The 20,442-nt window shown below is 44.9% G+C and overlaps 2 protein-coding genes across 3 annotated transcripts; one reads left to right on the top strand and one right to left on the bottom strand.

Moving 5' to 3' along the window:
• Window positions 1-741: 741 nt before the first annotated feature.
• Window positions 742-9,429, bottom strand: MDH2 (malate dehydrogenase 2). The gene is made up of 9 exons (XM_052804246.1): window positions 9,272-9,429; window positions 7,312-7,480; window positions 6,439-6,522; window positions 5,313-5,422; window positions 4,660-4,785; window positions 3,912-3,989; window positions 2,659-2,758; window positions 2,064-2,215; window positions 742-1,047 (listed from the first exon to the last, which is right to left on the bottom strand). Exons 1-9 carry the CDS (start codon window positions 9,353-9,355, stop codon window positions 916-918), a joined length of 1,035 nt encoding a protein of 344 aa, XP_052660206.1. The 5' UTR covers window positions 9,356-9,429; the 3' UTR covers window positions 742-915.
• Window positions 9,430-9,555: 126 nt separating this feature from the next.
• On the top strand, window positions 9,556-20,301 carry STYXL1 (serine/threonine/tyrosine interacting like 1). 2 transcript variants are annotated; one of them, XM_052804835.1, is made up of 9 exons: window positions 9,556-9,739; window positions 10,594-10,655; window positions 11,137-11,263; window positions 11,584-11,640; window positions 12,586-12,731; window positions 14,115-14,260; window positions 15,377-15,471; window positions 17,528-17,637; window positions 19,851-20,301. In XM_052804835.1, the coding sequence occupies exons 1-9, from the start codon at window positions 9,637-9,639 to the stop codon at window positions 19,980-19,982; spliced, it is 978 nt and encodes a 325-aa protein (XP_052660795.1). In that variant the 5' UTR covers window positions 9,556-9,636; the 3' UTR covers window positions 19,983-20,301. The 2 variants fall into 2 exon arrangements, with proteins under 2 accessions (XP_052660795.1, XP_052660796.1); XM_052804836.1 differs by lacking the exon at window positions 11,584-11,640.
• Window positions 20,302-20,442: the final 141 nt, after the last annotated feature.

Below are 20,442 nucleotides of genomic sequence, written 5' to 3'. Positions count from 1 at the left end.
CTACACCAGGTCCTCTTGCTCAAATCAACACTCCCCTCAGTTCCTCCAGAGTTGCTGGGCTTTGGTGTTTCCTTCACCCAACCAAAATAAAGTCTGTTCAACTTAAAATTCAACCTACATGGATCAGAGCAATTCAAAGCAATAGGGTAAGCAGCCCACAGAGCATGGAGGAAGAGCAAATTAATAGCTTCCTTCATTAAAGCTTACCTTCGAAGAAGTCAGCAACAGAACTTATCATCACCATTTTCTTGCAGACATTTATTTTTATATTCACAAGAGGATGAATGTAAAAGAAATTTATGTAGATGCTAAATCAAGGCTTTTGTTCCTAACTAGAAAGAAGTCACTCTCAGCATTTTAATTCTTTTTCTTAGAGCTGGACTGACGTTTCAACCACTGTGCTCTTTTACTAACTCTTTTAAAATCAAATTACGTAAGAGATTAAGGCAACAAAAGGTAACAAACAGAGGTAACGCCACCTCCTGAAAAAACACCTCTTGGATCACTTCATTGTTATCCCTTTCGCAAGCCTCTTCACCCTATCTTGATCTTATTTGATCATGCCTCGTTTCCCAGGCTGCACCAAACAAGTAGCCCAAGCCAAAACCCAAGCAGCAGAGTTGAGAGTAATCGGTTCACCCACTTTAAGAGGCTATTTCATCCCTACTGAAACTGATAACCTTTCAGAGACCTACAGCTTCTACCTTCAAAAGACAAGCATATCAGGACAATTCCAGATGGTACACTGAAAAAATGAGGCCATTTTATTGATGATTAGACTCTGCACTGGCAACAATCATTAAACTAATACAGACAGACTTCAATCAAAGCATGAGCTTTGAATCAGAAGTCGTAAAGTGACATGATGCCTTAATAAATTAAGGAAGTTGTTAATTCCTCTCCGTCATCAACTCTTCACTTGAAGTTCTTCGCAAACTCCTCTCCTTTCTTAATAGAAGCCTTCAGCTCAGACATGGCCTCAGCAACCATCTTCTCTTCAAAGGGGGAGATCTTGCCAATACCTAGGTTCTTCTCAATTCCATTTTTCTGAGGGAAAGAGGATTTAAGGATTAACCATTCATCGAATGACCCAGAGAGTAACTTAACAGCTCTGATTAAGTATTATCCAGCTGAGATGGAGAACTAGCCTGGGACCTGTCATCTCTAGTCTGCCAAGCCTGTGCTTCCTGGCAAGGCTCAAAAGCCCCTTATTATCTGTAGCAACTTCTACAGCCTTCACAAACTTCTCATTCACTGTTCACAGGTGTGAAACTTGAAGCTAGCCCATCAGCTCCTTCAAGAGGAGGCTGATACCAACTGCTCCTTCATGCCTCTTCCTATCTTCAAACCCACCGTGTGGCAAAAGAATTTCTCTCCTCTGGTGTATGCCCTTCCCTTGCCGCTGGCTTGCAATCTGAAACTGCTTCAGAGTTGCACTCCTAGGTTTTTGAGATCTCATGCCTACATCCAAACCATTCCCCCTTAATACCCCCCTACTTCCATTCCCTCACCAGCCAGCACCTAAGACAGCACACACCATCCTTTGCATCCCAGCAGGCATGACAGGGCTGCAGCATCCTTGTTTTTCACTCCACCCACAAGGGAAGGGTGACAAAAAGAACACTGCTTTTAGAGTTCAGTAGAGGTCCTGAAAGCAATCTATTAATCCTAATCCATGCCATAGTTCCCCATGTGCCTCAATTTCTGAGGGATTTGCTTGTAGCAGATCAAGCTGAGGAGACAGGATTGCTGACCCTGGTTAATCATATGAAAGCCCTTCATAAACAGGCACTGACTTGAGGCAAGCATGACCTCTTAAGCCAAGTCTGAATCTCTGGTTACTCAGCGACCCGCAGCCTAAGAGCAGATAAAAGCAGCAGCATCCCTGTTAAGCATGAGCATATGCCTAAGTACAATACCCAAATATTCAAGAACTCTCAAGATACACTCAGCTGTTAACCTCAGTGATACCTAGCATTAGACTGTATTGAAATCACTGAGTAAAAACCACAAGACTAAATCAGTAGCTGCTGTTTATAAGCCTCATCATTTAAAGCACATACTCCGAGTAGAAGGGGTGTAGAGAAGTACGGGCTCTCCGTCTCTTCCGATCGAACAAAGGCACATTCAATAACCCCTTCCTTTCCATTCATTGCATCCACCAGAGAGAACACAAATCGAGCACCAGCATAGGCCATAGACAAGGTGGCAGATCCTGTAAAAGTTAAACCACTTTTAGAACAGATCACACTGAAATCTGGTACTTTGTTTAGCATCAAAGGCTTCCATACTGATATGTTTACAGAGCTGCAGTGTCATTGACTTCAAGCGCACAGCCAGTTGGATAAAGCAGCAGCTTTTGGTCAGCTACAGCTACTTAGTTGACCAGATTTATAGGAAGAAATAGCTTAATTTGACAGAGAAGATTCTTTTTAAAGCCATACATGGCATGCGATCAGTTAATGTTTAGTCTTACCTACATACTGAGCTGCTTCTAGTACCACAGTTCAGGCAGTCACTGACATGGCAGAGCAGCTAGGTTTGTAATCAGCAGTTCATAATTCTGCACCGCAGTTGTAAATAAGATTAAACTGAAGAGGACTGCATCCATTCAGCTGGCCAACAAGAATTACTTGGAAGCTGTAGTCAAGAACCAACCTGCTCCTGCTTTAGCTTTGACAACTTCAGTGCCAGCTTCTTGAATTCTCCCTGTAAGCTTTTCCAGCTGATCTTGAGGGAAGTCCACTTTTGGTGTGCACTAGATTGGAAAAAAAAGAAGTTATTATCAGATAGCAGGACCCCTCCAGATTCAGCATAAGGCCACCCACACGATGCTTTTTGTACCATTACAGTTGTTACCAACAGTTCTCAAGTGGGAAAATCAGTTACCCCAGCTCACAGATTGTGTGACACTGACCACCTGCAAGCGTTCAGGGAGGCTGCTGGTTATTGCATGGACTGTAACAGGAACCTAGCCATGCCTAGCTTGCTCAAGGACAAACCGCAGCTTGACAGCAAAACCAGGGCTTGCCATGGTTACTTGCTAGTCTGTGGTCCTTTGCACTAGACGGATGCTCTCCAAGCATGTAACAGGCCTTAGGAATTTCAAAAAAACTAAGTAAATATTTGGGTCACTGTGGCATTATAGAAGTCGAAAGACTTATGAATGATCGTCTGCCAGCAGTATTTAGGAAGTTACTGAACCTTCTGATACAGCTACGCAAATATGTTAAGCACAGCTGTGTCTGCTCTGATCGACTGTCTAATGAACGCACCCTCTCAGCATTCAGCCCTTGCTCTTATTCCTCAAGAACATCCTTCTCTGAAGGATACTTTACTCCCCACTTAGAGCAAAGCTTTCTCCACTTTCTCGCAAATTGCTCCTTGGACATACCCTAGCCATCTCCTCATGAAGCGGCAGCCTGCTTTAGAACTGCATTTCATTCTGGCTTAGATGTACGAAGGGAGCCTCTCCCTGACTACCAGTCATTACTGAAGCAGGCATCCCCACACAGCTTGAGCTACGCCTCCTCATTTCAATGGTGCATGTTGAAGTGGTGTTTGTAGTTCACCACAGCAAAATCAATTTCCTTTTCCTGCTGAAGCAAGGTATTCATATCATGAAATACCTGTCACAAAAAATAAGAACCAAAACAAACAGTGCCAAGACATCTGAACACCCACACTACGCCTCAGTTCTTATCCCAAACTCCTTTAGAGGAGAAAGGCTGGAACTATTTTAGCTCATTGCCTTCCAGGATCCTATACCTCATCTCAGAATGAAAGCAGCCACATGAGCAAGGAAGACTGTCTCTGCTGTATTTTAGCACATTACATGCCATCATAAAGGCACTTTACAACAACTCTAACTGATGAGTGTGATGCCACACAAGGCAGTAACTATGACTTACCTGAGAGATCAGAGGGATGATTGTCTTCCCGGCATGGCCACCAATAACCGGAACACTTACTCGAGCTGGATCTAAGCCCTAAAGGAAACATGAAATTTTCCAGCTTCTGAAGCATATGGACAAGAAAAACATCTAAAAACCACATGCTTCATTTTCTGCCCCGGATATTTGGACCCGTCTATAACCCAGTGCTACACAGGGCAGGAGTTTCAGAGGCAGCTATACTCCAGGGACAAAGCCAGATCTACAGAGTTGAACTCCAGGTTACTTTAATAATTTTAGACAGTTACAGGATATTATTAATGCAAGTTCAGATAAATAGCAGCACAAATACAAACTCCACCAGAGCTATTAAGAGCAGTAACCTGCTACACCTCCTGATACTTTGCAGAATATCCTGTAACACACAGCACAGATAGTTTGACTTGCAAATACACACTACGATTCAACCCTCTCCTCCGGTTGCACCAGCAGGGTTGAAAATGCCAATAGAATTAAGGCAAACATGTAGCTTGCTCACAGGGGACAGCTATGAAAAGAAAAGGTCAAAGTCTCTTGAACCACATTTTGCAAGAAACCCTATCCCCAGGCTCCTCTAGAGAATGGAAACAGGGAATCATTGCCTTTGCCTCTAGGTCCACAGAAATCCGAGCTCCTTTGGCTCTCTGCGGTGATTTTAAAAGCATTTTTGATAGATTTGATGACCGAAGTAGGCAGTATCCCGCCCCCAGCATCTATTATGACCTACCTTTAGTTCAGCCACAAAAGTATTTGCTCTGACAATGTCCAGCGTTGTAACACCGAAGATTCTGTTGGGATTATACACACCATGCTTCTTGAAGACTTCTGAAGTTATTGGGATGGTTGAATTTACCTATAAGCAAGAATAGGCAAGCATTCATTAAAATCAGTATAATAATGAAGCCAATGCATGAACTGAACAGGCCAGCAAACAACCTGAAGTATACTTCCAACTTGAAGTCAACTGTAGCCAACAACTTTAATTCCTAAATTGAAAAGCAATTCACAGTCAGGCTGGAATAAAAATCATCCATTTTAAATAACCATTAAGACAACAAATTTGTTCATTCACATTACAAAAGCTCCTCCCTTAGTGAGCTAAGACTTCTATTCCAGCTAATATATCAGCATGTATTATAACCACAGTCATACAGATGTTGAGATATTAAGCACTTTTATATCCAAGTTTCCTCTGACTTAAAATAAATATAGCCAAGAAAAACGGGTTAGTAGAACCAGGCTTTTAGTTCTTTTCTGTAAATACACTGCAGACCTTAGAGATACTGGTCAAAACTAATAGGAACTCAGATTACTCTAGTATTCTCAGTCTGGACTTTTTTTTTTTCCTCTACATTTTCAAGGTCTCCAGAAAACGCTTACCGGGTTAGAAATAATACAGATCATGGCTTCTGGACAGTGCTTTGCACAGGCAGATGTCAAAGTAGCAACAATGCTAGCATTGGTGTTGAACAGGTCATCACGGGTCATACCTAAAATGCATCCAGTACAGTATTTTAAGTTACCCATAGGCTACTAATTAACGGACAAGCAACCCAATCAGAAAGCAATATTCTGCTCTGGACAGAGAGACATCAGCTTCTGGTTTCATATATCAAGAGAAAACTCTCCAGCTGCAGTAGTGAACTGGCTCCAAAGGTAGCTCCTCTCGCTAATAAAAGATTACTGCCCTTTCAGAGAGATCAGCCCTTTTCAGCAGCAACCAGCCCAGCTGTCAGTTGTCAGAACGTATTTCAACTAGGCAGCCTGAAGTACGGTGTGACCATACTGACCCACACCAGTGTACCAGTGGTGCTCAGAGCAGCATAACTGCTCCTGAGATGAATTCTCCTGCCCCCTGAAGTCACCTCCGCAGCTACAGTTTGAATGCCAACTGCTCTGTGCAAAATATTGCTAGTTGCTTAAGTGCCACCTCTCATTTCTGTTGCAGCAACTACTTTAACCACGAAAAATGAAGAACTAGGAAGAGCTAGGCATTAAAGTCTAGAATTTTGCTACATTCCCAATAGGATAGTCAAAAACAGTAGAAATGGAGCAGGTCAGGGACATTCTAGGAGGGATTAACAGCATTCATTCAGAGATGCTCTAAGAAGTTATCAACCTATTAACGCAAAACAGATTATTTCTATTCTGCCGAGAAATGAAACAAAGAACCAGGGTTGTTTTGGTTTTTTTTACTAGAGTATTGCTCTGGGCAAGAAACACTAAGGGAGATTCAGGACCACTTGCAGGGAAAGTCTTTGCACCTCACCCCTACACAGAACTCCAGAAATCAATTCTGCCTATTTTACAAGGGACAATCTAAGACAGAAGCAAAATGAGATGCCTGATACCACAACCTCTAGGTCAGTGTCATTAACAGACTACTTACATCCCAAGCCAACACTGAGAGCACCATAAAGCACCAGACACAGCTTTATTTGAGTAACAGTACTGCAGAGATACACTTCAATGAAGCCCTGGGTCTTTTTAACAAAAAACAACATACCTGGTTTTCTAGGGACTCCCGCAGGAATAACTACAACATTACAGCCCTTCAGACATTCTGGCAACTGCTCAGGTCCCAGGAAGCCTGGAATGGAAGACAATCAGGCATTATATTTTTGCCAGTTATTAAACATCTGACACTTTGAAGTACAAAATTATGCCCAGAGGCATCCAATTCCTTTTTTGATTTAGCCTTCAATTCAGACTTACACTGCAAAGCAAAGCAATACAATCACAGATGGATCCTATTTGATGTTCTATCGTTGTTTCAAAACTTGCAAAATGAGAGTGATGAGAACCTCACATTCATCTGTTTTGAAACGCCTCAGTTCCTCCTGTTACGTGTAATTTACTCTCCAAAAACCCTAGCTTGCCACTACAGTCAGTGCCCCCAAAGAACTGCAGATAGGCATATTCAAGTAAAATGTAACCTCTTGGTGATCTTCAAATAAAATTAAGATCAGCAGGTTAAGTTGTGATTTCATCAGAACTTGACAGCTGTCCCTTCAGAAAAGAAGCACGCAGAATTCACGTAGACACCCAGGGAGTGTTAAGTCTATTTGTAGTCAAACTTTTAAAATCAATGCTCAAGCTTTTTTCTGAGACAATTTTACTGAATATTTCCTGCCAGGTATTACAAATTCCCCTTCAACAGTGCAACCACAGACCATTTTCATCTCCATACATGTCAACGTAATCAGCTAAACCTTAATTAGTGATGCACTGCTTGAGAAAAAGCTACTTAAATTGATACTAGGTTTCAGGTTCATGTGAAGATTCCCCTTCACAAGCACAGCAATGGGCATCTCCAAGTGTCAGAGACACCCAAGAGGACGCCTTCAGAACACAGACCGTTTCCAGCGGCTCGCAGTACCTTTAACGTTTGCTCTTGTCTCGATGTGGCTGAGGTCAGCTGCAACACCTGGAGTGTGAGCGATATCGTAAAGGCTGAGCCTGCTCACCAGTGGGCTGTTCTTCAGGAGAAGGGAGAGAGGCTGGCCAATGCCTCCTGAGGCCCCCAGCACTGCTACCTTGGCATTGTTCTGAGGAAAGAAGATGACAAATACATTGAAGAGATGCTTTGGTAGTTATTGCAGCAGTGACCTTGGGGATTTCACCACATTTTCTTTACTTTTAGTTCTATTTCTCAATTTCTTTATCAAGCACTATGCAAAATCGATTGCCTAAGGCCACAGAAAGCGATCATCACTACAGCCTCCCAAAGATCCATGAGGTTTATTGGTAGGACAATTAGAGGAAAATGGGTTTTTTGCGATCTGAAGCTCAAAAGGGAAGGAAGGCTGGGCAAAGTAACCAAAACGATCATCTTTCTTCAGATGGCAACATCTGCCTGAGGCTAATACCTGCTACCGTGTGGACCTAGGTCTGACTTAGGGCAAAATCTGGTTTGCAGTTTTTCTAGTTTTCATTACCAGTATCAAAAAAATATGCCTTCCCATTGGGCAAATCAATACATTTAATGGATTACAATAAACATAATAACCACTGTATGTATGTGAAGAAAATGCATATGCTTGAAATAAATTCAAAATAGTACCTGCAGCTGCCTCAAGATTGAGGCCTGAGAACATCAAGTGACTATCATTTCCAGCTTTGATCAAGTGTGGCTGAGAAGCAAATAAAACCAACGCTGCTTTATTGCCCTGGTGAACCAGTTTTACCCTAACATGCTCACTGGAAGAAAGTTATTTCTCTCTAAAATGGCTGTGCTCCTGTTTGTAGAGAAAGTGTCACTAGGCAAAAGGCAAGCTACATTAAAAGTCCAGAACAATCTTAAAATGCAACGCTCTGCCAAAGTGATGGAGAACCAGAGGCTACTGCAGGGACGTAACATGGTAGTACAATTACCGCTGATAAGGACGTTCTCTATCGCACCGTCTTACCAGATAAAGCCATAATAGCTCCAAGTCCCTGCACGAACAGCTTAATTATTATGCTATGACAAGAAATAATCTACCCAGGAGCTAGATCAGCCTAACCACAGCTCAATTTTCTTGCTATTGCAACAAATGTAACTCAGCATGAAACTCTCCAAGGGGAAGCAAAGTCTAGCGTTAGCCACTGTTATGCCCCATATTTATGGCTGACCTGATACCCTGAGATCAAAACCGCATTGCTAATAAATATAATTCCTATCAAAATAATTACACAAGCCTCTCTTGTAAAATGCATCTTTATAGCTACAATAATCATTTTGTCATATGCCACTGGGAACTATTTACATTAGAAAATAGATGTTGGTCTCTACCTACCATGTAGCAGCAGTCCTCTCCTGGTATCAAGAGTCACGCACAATGAATTTCAGCATATTAAGGATTACTGTTAACCCCCCAACCGCCAGCTTTAATTCTTGGTACATTTTGAAAGCAGGGGCGTATTTTCAGTAGAGGAAGGAAGCAGCGAGCAAACCGGCGTATCACCCGTTAGAGAAATTCACCTAGAACCGACACATTTGGCCAGCAAGTGTCTGGAGAAAGACATCAGCCTCTTTCTCGGCCAGGAGCCGCAGGGCGATGCCCGCAGCGCGGACGCTTTACCGGGCGGAGACACCGCACCAACCCGGCACCCCCAGAACCGACCCCGACCCCCGAGCCGTGCTCCTCACACCTCCCTCACAGCACTGACTGAGGCGGTGACCCCCACCGGCTACAGACGCCCCCAGCCCCTCCTCACCGCACACAGGAGGGCCGAGCCCGCCGGCGGGCCCGGTTGCCCCCTCACAGAGGAGGAGGGCCTAGGCTCGACCCCGGCCCCGAGGGGGTGCGGGCCCTGTGCCGGCGGGGAGGCTGACAGCGTGGCGTGGCGTGGCGTACCTGGGCGGTGGTGGCGAGGCCCCGGCGGAGGGCCGCGGCGGCGGCGGCGGCGGCGGCGGCGGGACGGGCGAGGCGGGACAGCATGGCGCGGCCGCTCCAGTGACTCCAACGACCTCCACGGCGCGGCGCCTGCGCGGGACCGCCCGCCCGCCCGCCCTTCTCGCGAGACTTCCCGTCGCGGGAAGGGAGGGGAGGAGAGAGAGAAAGCCTCGCGACATCCGCATGACGTCACCCCTAGCGACGGCCCGGCGTGCGCCCTCCCTAGCAACCAGGCGGCGCCAGCGGGCCGCGCTCCGCCGTTGCCACGGCAACGGGGCGAGCCGGGCTGTAAGGCCTGTCGGCGACAATCGCCCTGTCGGCGGGGGATGGCGGGGATAGCGCTCTGCGAGCCCGGCCGCCTCTACAACATCCTCAACCAGCAGCGGCGGTTGTCCCGGCTGGCGGAGCCCAACTACCTGTGCCTGCTGGGTGAGCCCGCGGGCAGGAGGCCTGCTCCCGCTGCTGCTCCCGCTGCTGCTGCTGCTGCGGCCTGACCCTGCCTGCGGCCCACGGGCACCGCGCTCCGGCCTGGGCAGGTTTCCTGAGGAGAAATGGGGTTTGTGGGCTCCGGCCTACGGGGAAGAGCACACATTACTTCTCGTAATTCCTGGGGCCTTGCCGTTGGGGCGTTTCTCGCATCCCATCTCAGGTGCCGTGAGCCGGTACTGCTTTTGTCACGTCCAGCTCTTCCTGCTCTGATGCGTCCCAGGGATACACGCTCTTCCCGGCTGCTCCCGGAGGTTGTAGAGGTGGACAAGATTTCTTGACCGTTGCACAAAAATTGCGGATATGCATTTGCATCCGGCATGCTGCCAATACCCCCCAAAAGGGTGCCTGATATTGCAACATTATTAAGTGTTTCGGCGAGGGAATCAGCCAGTTTGGGAGTGGGGTTGGGGTCTCTCCGGTGCCCCTCTCCCCGTCTCAGGGGCAGCACAGAGGTGGAGGTGCTGGACGCCAGGAGGTCAGAGCAGGCCCAGTGAGTGGGGGCCTGGCTACACCACAGGGCAGAGCAGAACAGAGCATGGGACTGGCGCCATGAACGCTGCGGTACCACACTTGGGTCAGGACTAAAGCTGCTGGCATCACTTGGTGTTACACGTAGACTCACATCAGTATTGGCATTCATTATAGCCACATCAGAAAGTCTCAGTGTCTGAAAAACCGAATCTCTTTCCCTGGTTGATGTCGGTGCCTGAATTCCCACTGACTGAATTACAAACAGGATTCTACCTTTAAAGCATCAAACAAGCCAATCGCTCTGTCTTGGTTGCTTTTTTCAGATGCTCGTACTCAGCGTGAATATGATGAAAGCCATATTATTACAGCACGCAGGATTGAACAGGTGAGGGGCTTACCGTTTGTGTAAACCATCCTTGGATTTAGCAATTAGCTGTAAGCCAAAATTGACTTTAAACCCACGGAAATTGTCCCAGTCTCTCCCCTGCCTGTCTCAGCCATGTTCCATTTCTGCCACTGGGGGGATGTATTCTGTCACAAAGCAAAGGTGGCTTCAGTAGCCCAAAGGATTGGCACATAGGAGCTGTATATCAGGAAAAATATTGCACAAGAATTAACATATTTGGCCTTGTCTCACAAAGGACTGTGCTGGCATCTTTACCGCTGCAGCTGATGAAGCAATCCGGCGTAGTTTGCGTCATTTCTGAATTCTAACTGGGTCTTTCAGCGTCAAGTGCAGACATAGCCCCAAACCCATCCCATAGCTATAGAGTAGCAATTTGCAAGATGTCGCAAGATGTAGCATTGATGCCACAAGAAAAGAGTGGAGCTGTGCTCCTGATAGAATTCCTCTGTGATTTTGGTAGAGTCCTACAGGGGAGTACCTGGTACCGGATTCAGAGGAGCTGGGGTGTGTCAGATACTGTGTGGTGTATGACTGCGAGACCAGCTCTTTGGATTGCTGTGACTATGAGGAAGAGGAGAAAGAAGAAGGTACGTGTGACCCATGTCAGTCAAGACCTCACTGTCAGATAGGTATTCTTCCCATTTCTCATTTAATTTTATGAGCTTATTGGAAGAGATGCAAATTTACCCAGTTTTATTTGAAAAATGAACATCTGTGCTATGCATGTGGTTTTTCACTGTGTTGCATATGTTCTTAGGCTTCAGAAATCCAGGTTTTATTTCAAAGCATCCTGGCAGACCTGGTTTCCTATCTGTGGACTGATCCCGCTGAAGTTCCTTGTCGCATATGAGGAATTTTTTTTTCCACATTTCACTGAGATTGGGCTTGTCCAATGATTGTCTTTTAGGGAGCAGTGCTTCTTTACATACTGAAAACACTGACTCAAGTTCCGTATGTTCACAGAGTGAGTACTTCCTTCTTTGAGGGTTATAAAAGGCTTTCACATTATCATATTCTAAAAGACTTAGCTTTAATGGGGGTGGTGATTTGATGGAGTTCACTGAGAAGTGTGAAGAGCTGGAAACTTTTCCATGTAATTGTTCAGTCTTCCCTGAACCATGGAAATGTTTAGCTTTCACGCATCCTTTGGCAAGGAGTTCTGCTGTGTGCAGAACCACTTCTGTATGTTTCTTTGGCTCCTATTAGCTTTATAAAGGCTACTGTAGTTTCAGCAAAGATTTACATCATTTGTTTAAGAAAAATATCTGGGAGTGTAAGGGGAATGAATAAAGCAAGCATGCTCATAAACACTCGGTGATGAGACAGTAGCAAGGGAAGGTGTGAAGAATCAGAAGTGGGTTTCTATTGTGCTGATCTATTTATAAAGCAGACATAGCTAGAGGCAGGCGGGATGGATCCCTTGGGAGAAGGAGGGGGGGCAGCCATCTCACATAATATACTTCACTGAGGGGAGTGTTCAAAACACTTGTGAAGAATTTATTCACGATATCTCCTTCTTTCCCCCTTTGCCTAAAGCAGACTAAAGAAAAGGGGCTCAATAAAACTGAGATTATTAGATTTAAATTAATAATACTTCCCTATTAGGGAAATTATTACAAGCATTTCCCAAAGAATACTGGGGAGGGAAAAAAATCTTGATCTAGACCTACAAAAGAAACCAGGAGAGGCATAAAAGATCAGGACAAGAGGTGAAAACCAGCATGCTCTGTTACTGACCTGCAGCAACAGTAAAATTTTGAATAAGTCTAGCTTTTAACAAGACTCTCTACAGACCATTAGGTGAAATGAAAAGGAATTTTCTGTCGGTGTCAGTGGGACAGATGTAACCCCCAGTGCTGGTGGAGGCACTCTGAACCTACCCTGGCAAACAGCTTTTTGATCTCATTAGATGCTGAGGAAGGAACTGCCATCCAGTATGCCAGATGCTTAGAGCAGTTCACCCGCCATCCCGTCCTTGTCCTGAGGGGAGGATACAAGCGTTTTTCAGCTTGCTATCATTTTCTGAGGACTCAGAAGATATTGTGGATGCCTCAGGTGAGATGAGACTAATTTGCAAGTAGAAGACATTAGCATTCATATTCAGCTGATGATGGCTAATGAATTCAAATGAAATGGTGTTGTAAACCTGCTATCAGAATAATTTCAAACAAAGGAATTAAATGTAATTTGAGTTACTGTGCTTGCCCTGAGTCTCACCACTAGTTCTTTTACAGCCACACTTTGCCTTTTTTTCCTCTTGCGTGAAAGAAAGCTCATGAAAACAACCTGGGAAGGTTTCTCTGATAACCCTGAAACTGGCCCACTGGAGAGTACAGATAACTAAACAAACAGTAGCAAATGATGAAAGGAAGCAGGTTCCTCTCTCACACGTGGTTATCTGGGATGGTATACAGTAAATGTTTTCAGACAGAAGTACAATTCCTGTCAAGCACTGTGTTCCATGTCTGTAAAGCTTTTCATCAGGAAGGATCACAAAGCAAGTGCTGGTGCATTGTTTCAACAGGCCCAGAAAGACAACAGCCATCCATGGGAACACTGGTATCCTAATTGTTTGGTTTCGTCTACAAACATTGATCTATTTAGCTTATGAGAAACAATTACCCTTTTTTCACATCTAGGACAGGACCTGAGGCAGGGCGGATTTAGAGGGCGCTGGACAGCAGAGAGCATCTCATCGCAACATGTCTTTTGTTTCCATTGTTCCTATTCACTTCTGGTTCACGTGAAATAGCCCATGACACAGTGCTAACCTGTGGGATGCCACAGCACAGGAGAGAAAATCAGTTCACTTTGTGCTTCTTTGTGAAGGGTAGCAAACTGCTCAACTTCCCCATCAGATTCAGTTGGACACAGAGTACCTCCTTGGCTCTCAGTTTAAGCTGTTGTTCTCTGTTGCTTTAAATTGTTACGCTGTAGCATTAGCCAAGTATCAGTTAGGGATGTAGAGGCACTATGGGCTATTTGTGTATTTTTATTCTCAGCCTTCACACTGCAGATGCTGGAAGCAGTGACTTGTGTTGTGCCACTGCGTGGCACCTGCAGCTCTGCAGGTGGCAGATGATTTCATTTAGCCTTGCAAACAGTAACCGGGGAGAACATCAGATGAATCTGTTATGCTGCAATCCCTCCAGACAATGTAAAGAATATATGCTGCCTCCTGTTTAGTTAGGATTTGTTTCAAGTAATGCCACAATGACAGCAATGCTGTCAATTATTCTCAGTAAATCTAGCAAAGACTTCAATATACAGAAAGTCCAGGTGATTGAATTTCTTTACACTCTTCATTACACTGGAATGTGTCATGGGCTGTTGACTAAGTGTGTGTTCAGTTCTTCACATGACTTCTGTTTAAGAACTTACCAAGCTAGTAGGAGCAAATACACTCTCTAAACTGAGCCTATGGTTTCTCTCTGGCAGGAACTAGACAACTTCCAGCCATACCCTGTAGAAATACTGCCTGCAAAGTTATATATGGGCAATTTCAAGCAGGCCTGTGACCAACAAATTCAGAAAGATCTGAAGATCAAAGCACAAGTCAACATCTCTGAACAGCCTGCAACACTGTAAGTTAAATAGTTCAAGGTTTACCCTCACCAATGTCTGTGCCTGTGAAAAAAGTGAGGTGGCACAGCACCAGAGCCCATTCACAGAGGAGTCAGTGCCTGTGAACTTCCAAGGAAACCTCTGTTGTTCACTGCAGATTCAAGTGCTGTTTCATGCTCATTTTTCCAATCTCTACTCCAGAGTTAGCACAGCAGCAATGCAGTCCTGCAGCCTTTGACCATGACATGGGTGGATTGGGTAAGAGGAGGACTGGAAGGCCCTTGGCATTTTGAGTCTATTGCATACCACCATCCTTTGGGAAGAACGTGTATCTCTGAATAGCTTTCAGAGCAAAATCTTACAAACACATCAGTGGAAAAGCTAAATCACCGATGTTTCACATTGGTGATTTCACATTGTTGGTCTTCCTTCCTTACCTACATCTGTCCCCGATCATTCAGCAGAGTCTGTAGGCCATCCTGGAAATGCCATTTCACACAGTGAAAAATCCAGTGGCATTTCTCAGTGTGGTGACCAAAACAAAGTTTAGTAACAAATCCAGTTACCTACCCCAGGACATGTGTACCAGCAGACATTTCTCATGCCTTTGGCTCCAGAGGAAAATATCAAAGGTCTCTGTGTCATGGGTAATCTTCCCATACCCTCTGCGTGACGTGCCTTAACATTTCAGAAATTCCTCACCAATTTTTTGCTCCATTAGTTCTCTGAGTTGAGTTTTCTGAGCTTGTAGAAGGAGGAGGATGCTGTCACAGAAAAACACATGAAGGCAATTGGGGGGCTATGTCCACAAAACAGCCAATATGCACACTGTGAAGGCAGTCTTGCTTTCAGTCAATCCGTTTTCATTTAGCTCACAGATAAAGGAAGCTGTAGGTTAAGTTAAGACATCAGTGCTGATACCATGTGGAACAGAAAATCAGTAATTAAAACTGGTTCTTTATTACAAGCATCTCGGTGTCTTACCATAACAAATCCCTTATCATAATGTTAATGATGACGATGATGAAAAACTCAACACATGTAATAGCAAACAAAATTATCAGCTTGCCTCCAACAAACACATTTTTTCAAAGCTGCTTCTCTGGTCCATGTCACGCTCTGTACTCTTTTCCCAGGTTTGCAGAAGGCGGCAAATACCTCCATATATCTGTTCCAGATTCGCTTGAAGGAGATCTTTTTTCTTCCTTTGCCACCATTTGTCATTTCATAGGTGAGTTGTTCCTGATCTGGAATTCCTGAGACCTTGCTCACTCTAGGATATTAGATGGGAGTGACTGCAATTCACTCGAACAGGAAGCTCAGACAGGAGGGTCATAATCTTTCATGATCAGTATACTCCCGAGCAAGCCCACACCCTAATGGATGCCAGAGCTGCCTTACCAACCAGCCTGATGGACAGGGAGATTTTACAGGGTATCTCACTCTGATGTTCCTACTCACTTTAAAGAACACCTCACTCTGATAACAGTGAGCTTTCCACCTGATCTGAAAAGGTTTTGCTGCAGGATGTCTACCAGGGCTTCATAGGATTGCGTCCTATTCCTTCATTCTTAAATACAACCCTTTGACCCTTACCAGCCCAAATCTTCATCTGCCAGAGCTTTATTTGAACAACAGTGTGACACACATTAGAGAACTTACCACAGGACGCTGCTAATCTTTGTGATTTCCAGTGCAGACCCACCGTAGGGCCTAGGAAGATTTTCAGGTTGGACGGCATAAGCCCGCATTCAGCTGATTACATCAGAGAGGGCAATAAAGAAACATACTCTGCAGCTCAGTGTCTGCAGCAGCACAGCAGACAGCTCCCACAGCTCCATCCTGTGATGGTGTGCAACCATGTCGTCATCTTTTATCACACTTATGAAGTAACACCTGCCACAGACCAAGGAAGGCCCTGCTGAGTTGAGTGTTGTACAGACTCAGAAGCAAAAGACCACCCTGTCCCCATAGACCTTATAATCCAAGTACAAAATAAGAAATGACAACTGGATGCAAACAAAGAAACAAGGAAACAATATTTGAGGATATAATTTTGTAGTCCTGAACTGAATGTCGTGATCTGCATGCATTAAAACCCAAGTATCAAAATACACTTAATTGCCTTTCATTTCTCCCCAGGTTTTTTCCCAGTAGTATTTCAGAAGAAAGTTTCTTTCCCACATCAGTTTGTGGAAGTTTCCAAAAAGACTATTAAGACTTTAGTAGCCGTAGCTCCTGTGGAACTGTATACTGTTTACTTGATAGTCTGTTTACTTGACAATTTAGAGTAGATTACTTAAACTGGAACAGTTATGGGTGAACAGTAGACTAAAGCTCTCCCCATACTCTGAGAGGAGTGTGAGTGTCCTCATGCGAGGTGTATGCTGGAGTGAGGCCATTGCTGCTCAGGTCTTAGAATAGAATTAGTATCTCATGGTAGAAATAAGTCAGAAAACTGTTTTAGAGCTTGAAGAAAAAAATACAAAACCCTACAACCTCTTGGCAGCAGTAAAAGAAGAGGCTTTGCCCTATGAATTCTAGAGTTCAGTTGCTGATATTCCAAAAACATGTCATGCTGCCTGCTCTGGAGAGCGAGGGAAAGAATTCAAAAGGCTATTAATAAAATAGGCAACCTTTTAGGCATAGGTAGCAGAGTTGATGTGGTTAGGAGCGACTGACAGCATCCCTGGGCTTCGCTTTTGTAGAAAATGAGTTTGCTGATCTTAGCAATTTTCACTGCAAAGTATCCATCATACAAACATCATAAAACCAGTGCCCTAGCTGGCATGTACATGCTTCCTGCTGGTGATCACCATGGAGGGGTAAGGGACTGGAAGTCTAAGTCCCTCCAGTTTGATTGCTGATTCCTCCAGCTTCAGTGGAGAACAGTTAGGCTTGCATTGATCACAAATTTCAATATCTTTGAACATTTCTGGGAAGAGTTTGAGTAGCTGATGTGATGCTGACCACAGCTGATTGGTCATGGTAGGCCACTTTTCTTCAGCTATCTGATGTAAAGGCGACACTGATCTGTAATGAAGCATTGACTGGCCATTGTCATTTGTTCTGGTCTTCAAAGCCACGTTTTAACTCTGGATTTTTAAGAAAGGCAAATGCTACAGAAACAGGAGCTGGCAGTGCCCATCTGCTGCTGTCAGGGTTCATGAGGGGTCCTGTCGCTCAGGCTGCTAGCCTGTCGGCTGTCACTGAATTAGATCTCAACCGTACAACTGGAAGTTTGATTTCCCAGATCACTAATTTGTGACTGGCATTTCTTTACTCAGATGCTCAGCTGGATCACGGAGCGGTACTGGTGTTCTCCAGCCTGGGGATAAGCCGGAGCAGCACAGCAACCATGGCCTATCTTATGCATTCCTGCCAGTTTTCCCTGAAGGTACATCACTGTCATATTTCCCACAGATACTGGCTCGGTCTGCAGTTTATTTCTGTTTCTGAAGCCTCATTACTGTAGTAATGAGAAAGCCATTATCTGTGCTTTGATGCAGATTATCCACCTGATAATGTAACAGATTCTGTTATATCAGATTGCAGCCTCTATACTGTTAAGGAGGTGGCTTAGGTGTGATTTTGGATCTGTGAGTCCTTACCCTGGCACCTGTCATATTCTTGTATTTCCCTCCTTAACTACAGGGCTATAAAAATAAAGCTGTGGTTACAGATCTTAGCATTTCTGCTCTCCTGGATCCGAGAAAGAAAGTACCTGGAAGCTACTGGAGTTAATCCCATCTCTTAATACCATGGGGTTACAGGGCAATTAGAACCCAGTGCTTGCAGGGCTCTGATTTACCACTTACTTCAGCATCAGCATTGACTTCTTCCAAAATCCTATTTTATTTCTCCAGAAGCAATCCCTTTCCCACAGGTACTACTGTAGAGAAATCTGGAATGGGATAATACTAGCCCAGGAGGCATGTACAGGTTAGATGGCCAGTACATGCTGTTTCATAGCTCTGAATAATGTAAGAAAAATAATGAATGATGGCTGAGAATGACCCGGCTGTGCAAGAGCCTCCCCTGGTGCCAGGCCCTTTTTCCCTTTGCATACAATGCATGGGCATCATGCTGCTGTAGGCACCATCCCATGGTGGTGCCTGCTTAGCACAGAGCAGGCTAGTTCCCATGGGAACTGAAAGGCGTCTCCTTAAAAATGTTGTCCTATTTTGGAAAGCGTTTCCTCCTTTGGGAGCTTGAAAGGATTGATCCAAGCTTCACTGAAGCTGGGCCTGTATCTAATAATTTAATTGATTTTGTGCAAACATTTGCAACATAAGAGGAAATCTCTTGCCATCGCTGTGTGCCAATGGGTAATTTCAGGTTGAGCCTGCCAACAGGGCTGCAGACACTATTTAGTCTCTGCCACTAATGCTGGGTGTGATTGTTCCTGCACACTGATAACCATTCGCTTGCACACTAAATTACTGGAGGTGCTTGCAACGGCAGTGCAAAAGTCAAAAGCTGAACCTTGCAATTTCTCTCAGTTGGTATCAACAGGCTTGTTTCAGGATTTTACTAAGTGCCAAAAAAAAGAAGAAGGAAAGGTCGACACAGCAGCAGCATGCTGCGGCTCGCCTGGGCAGTGCTTGCCCACAGTTGACTGGGTGAAGCTTTCCTGGGGGATTACCCTGGCAGACAAGTTTGTTTCTTGCTGACGAAAGCAGTGCAACAGACTCCCATGTGATCCTTTAGCCAGTCTAGGCAAAGATCTTCGAAAGCTTCCAAAGATGCAGATATTGCAAAAGAAAGGCAGACTTGGGATGTGCAGCCCCTTATTCTGTCAGTAATTGATATGTGAGTAGATCTATTGAGTTCAGGGGAACTAGAGACATCCACACTGTGGGCCCAGAGGAGTAAATATTGGAAGATCAGCCTCGGAGCCTGCAGAATCATTGAGATTAGAAAAACAAACCAATGGAGCACTATCTTCTAACCTTTGGTCTCATTACGCTTAAGCAATCCTCCAGGTGCTGGGGGCAGTCTCTTTTAAAAGCGGGAAGATGAGCACTACTGGGTAAACCCAAGGATGCAGCTGCAGTAAAGCCAAGTAATGCTGGTGGATCTACCCTGTGTGTAGCAGAGTTCCTAGCTGGTTACTTGGGACTAACAAATAATGAAGATGGCTGTGATTAATGCAGTGGGATAACTGGAGTGTCATAGCTGCTTTGCCATATCAGGTCACACCAATCCAGAAACATGATAACCTTTGTTGCTTCCCTGTGAATAGCTGATACTTCACTGCTTTGCTTATCATCCATGGAAGAAACAGCATTTTAGGGTAAAAATCCAGGGCTGCATTGCTCCATCGGTGTAAAATAACACAAGATACCTGCTAGGTGGTGAGAGCAGCCTGAGCTGTCCTCGTATCCAGGAGAGCAGAGCATGAAGGTGACAGGCTTCTTGGAAGTTCACATCTGGATCCAGACTGTCCCTACTTTGGTAGCCAAAGTCTTATCTGCAGGTTCTTGCTGTCCAACACAAGGAGTAAATACAAAGCTGTGTCGTCCACAGGTGTAGCTGCTTTGTGTACCTACCCGAGATTCACATTCAGTTCAAATTCCTAACACTTCTTTTCTTTCCTTCTGTTCACAGAGAGCTTGGGACTACGTTCTGAAATGCAAAACGAACATGAGACCACACCGGGGCTTTGTGAAACAGCTCTCAGACTGGGAGACCCAAATCTATGGGGCCACGATCACAGACATCTCTGAACCAAACTACTGACAGGTAGCAAAGAGAACACCCAGCGGGGAAAGGTGCTTCCCTGTCCGTACCACCGTGTCGGTAGAAAGTTCCTTGAACTGTTTGGAAAAAGATCTTAATGTAATGGAAAGGCTTTCGTCTTTAGCTCCGTATTATTTTGGGTCAAGACCACACCTCCCACTTGCCACCTTCTAATACAGCAACCGAAGCTCTTGGCACGGCTGGTAACTTTGAAGCATCAATCCTGCTACGTGAAACCTAAACTCAGTACTGTCCTCTCTCTTACCGCACTGTGAATTCTTCACGTTGGCGTCACAAAATAAAACATTACAGAAAACGCTCCTGGGCTTTCCTTGCACTCTGTGCTAAGGATTTACGGTTTTTTTTCAATTTAGATCATCCCCCGCTCCGTTTGTAATTCAAATACGTGCGCTCAGGGACGGAGCCAGCCGGCCTGTACCGTTCTGTAGGTGAATTTACA

This window comes from Harpia harpyja, chromosome 12 (assembly GCF_026419915.1).
Source record: "Harpia harpyja isolate bHarHar1 chromosome 12, bHarHar1 primary haplotype, whole genome shotgun sequence".
Classification (NCBI taxonomy): domain Eukaryota; kingdom Metazoa; phylum Chordata; class Aves; order Accipitriformes; family Accipitridae; genus Harpia; species Harpia harpyja.
Note: the sequence above shows the minus strand (reverse complement) of the source record. Positions and strands in the feature narration are given on the sequence as shown.

Coding starts and splice junctions, on each gene's coding strand:
- MDH2 (XM_052804246.1), bottom strand. CDS start 9,355: ATGCTGTCCCGCCTCGCCCGTCCCGCCGCCGCCGCCGCCGCCGCCGCC. Junction 7,481..9,271: donor GCCTCGCCACCACCGCCCAG/GTACGCCACGCC, acceptor TTCTTTCCTCAG/AACAATGCCAAGGTAGCAGT. Junction 6,523..7,311: donor GACAAGAGCAAACGTTAAAG/GTACTGCGAGCC, acceptor CTTCCATTCCAG/GCTTCCTGGGACCTGAGCAG.
- STYXL1 (XM_052804835.1), top strand. CDS start 9,637: ATGGCGGGGATAGCGCTCTGCGAGCCCGGCCGCCTCTACAACATCCTC. Junction 9,740..10,593: donor CAACTACCTGTGCCTGCTGG/GTGAGCCCGCGG, acceptor TGCTTTTTTCAG/ATGCTCGTACTCAGCGTGAA. Junction 10,656..11,136: donor CAGCACGCAGGATTGAACAG/GTGAGGGGCTTA, acceptor TGATTTTGGTAG/AGTCCTACAGGGGAGTACCT.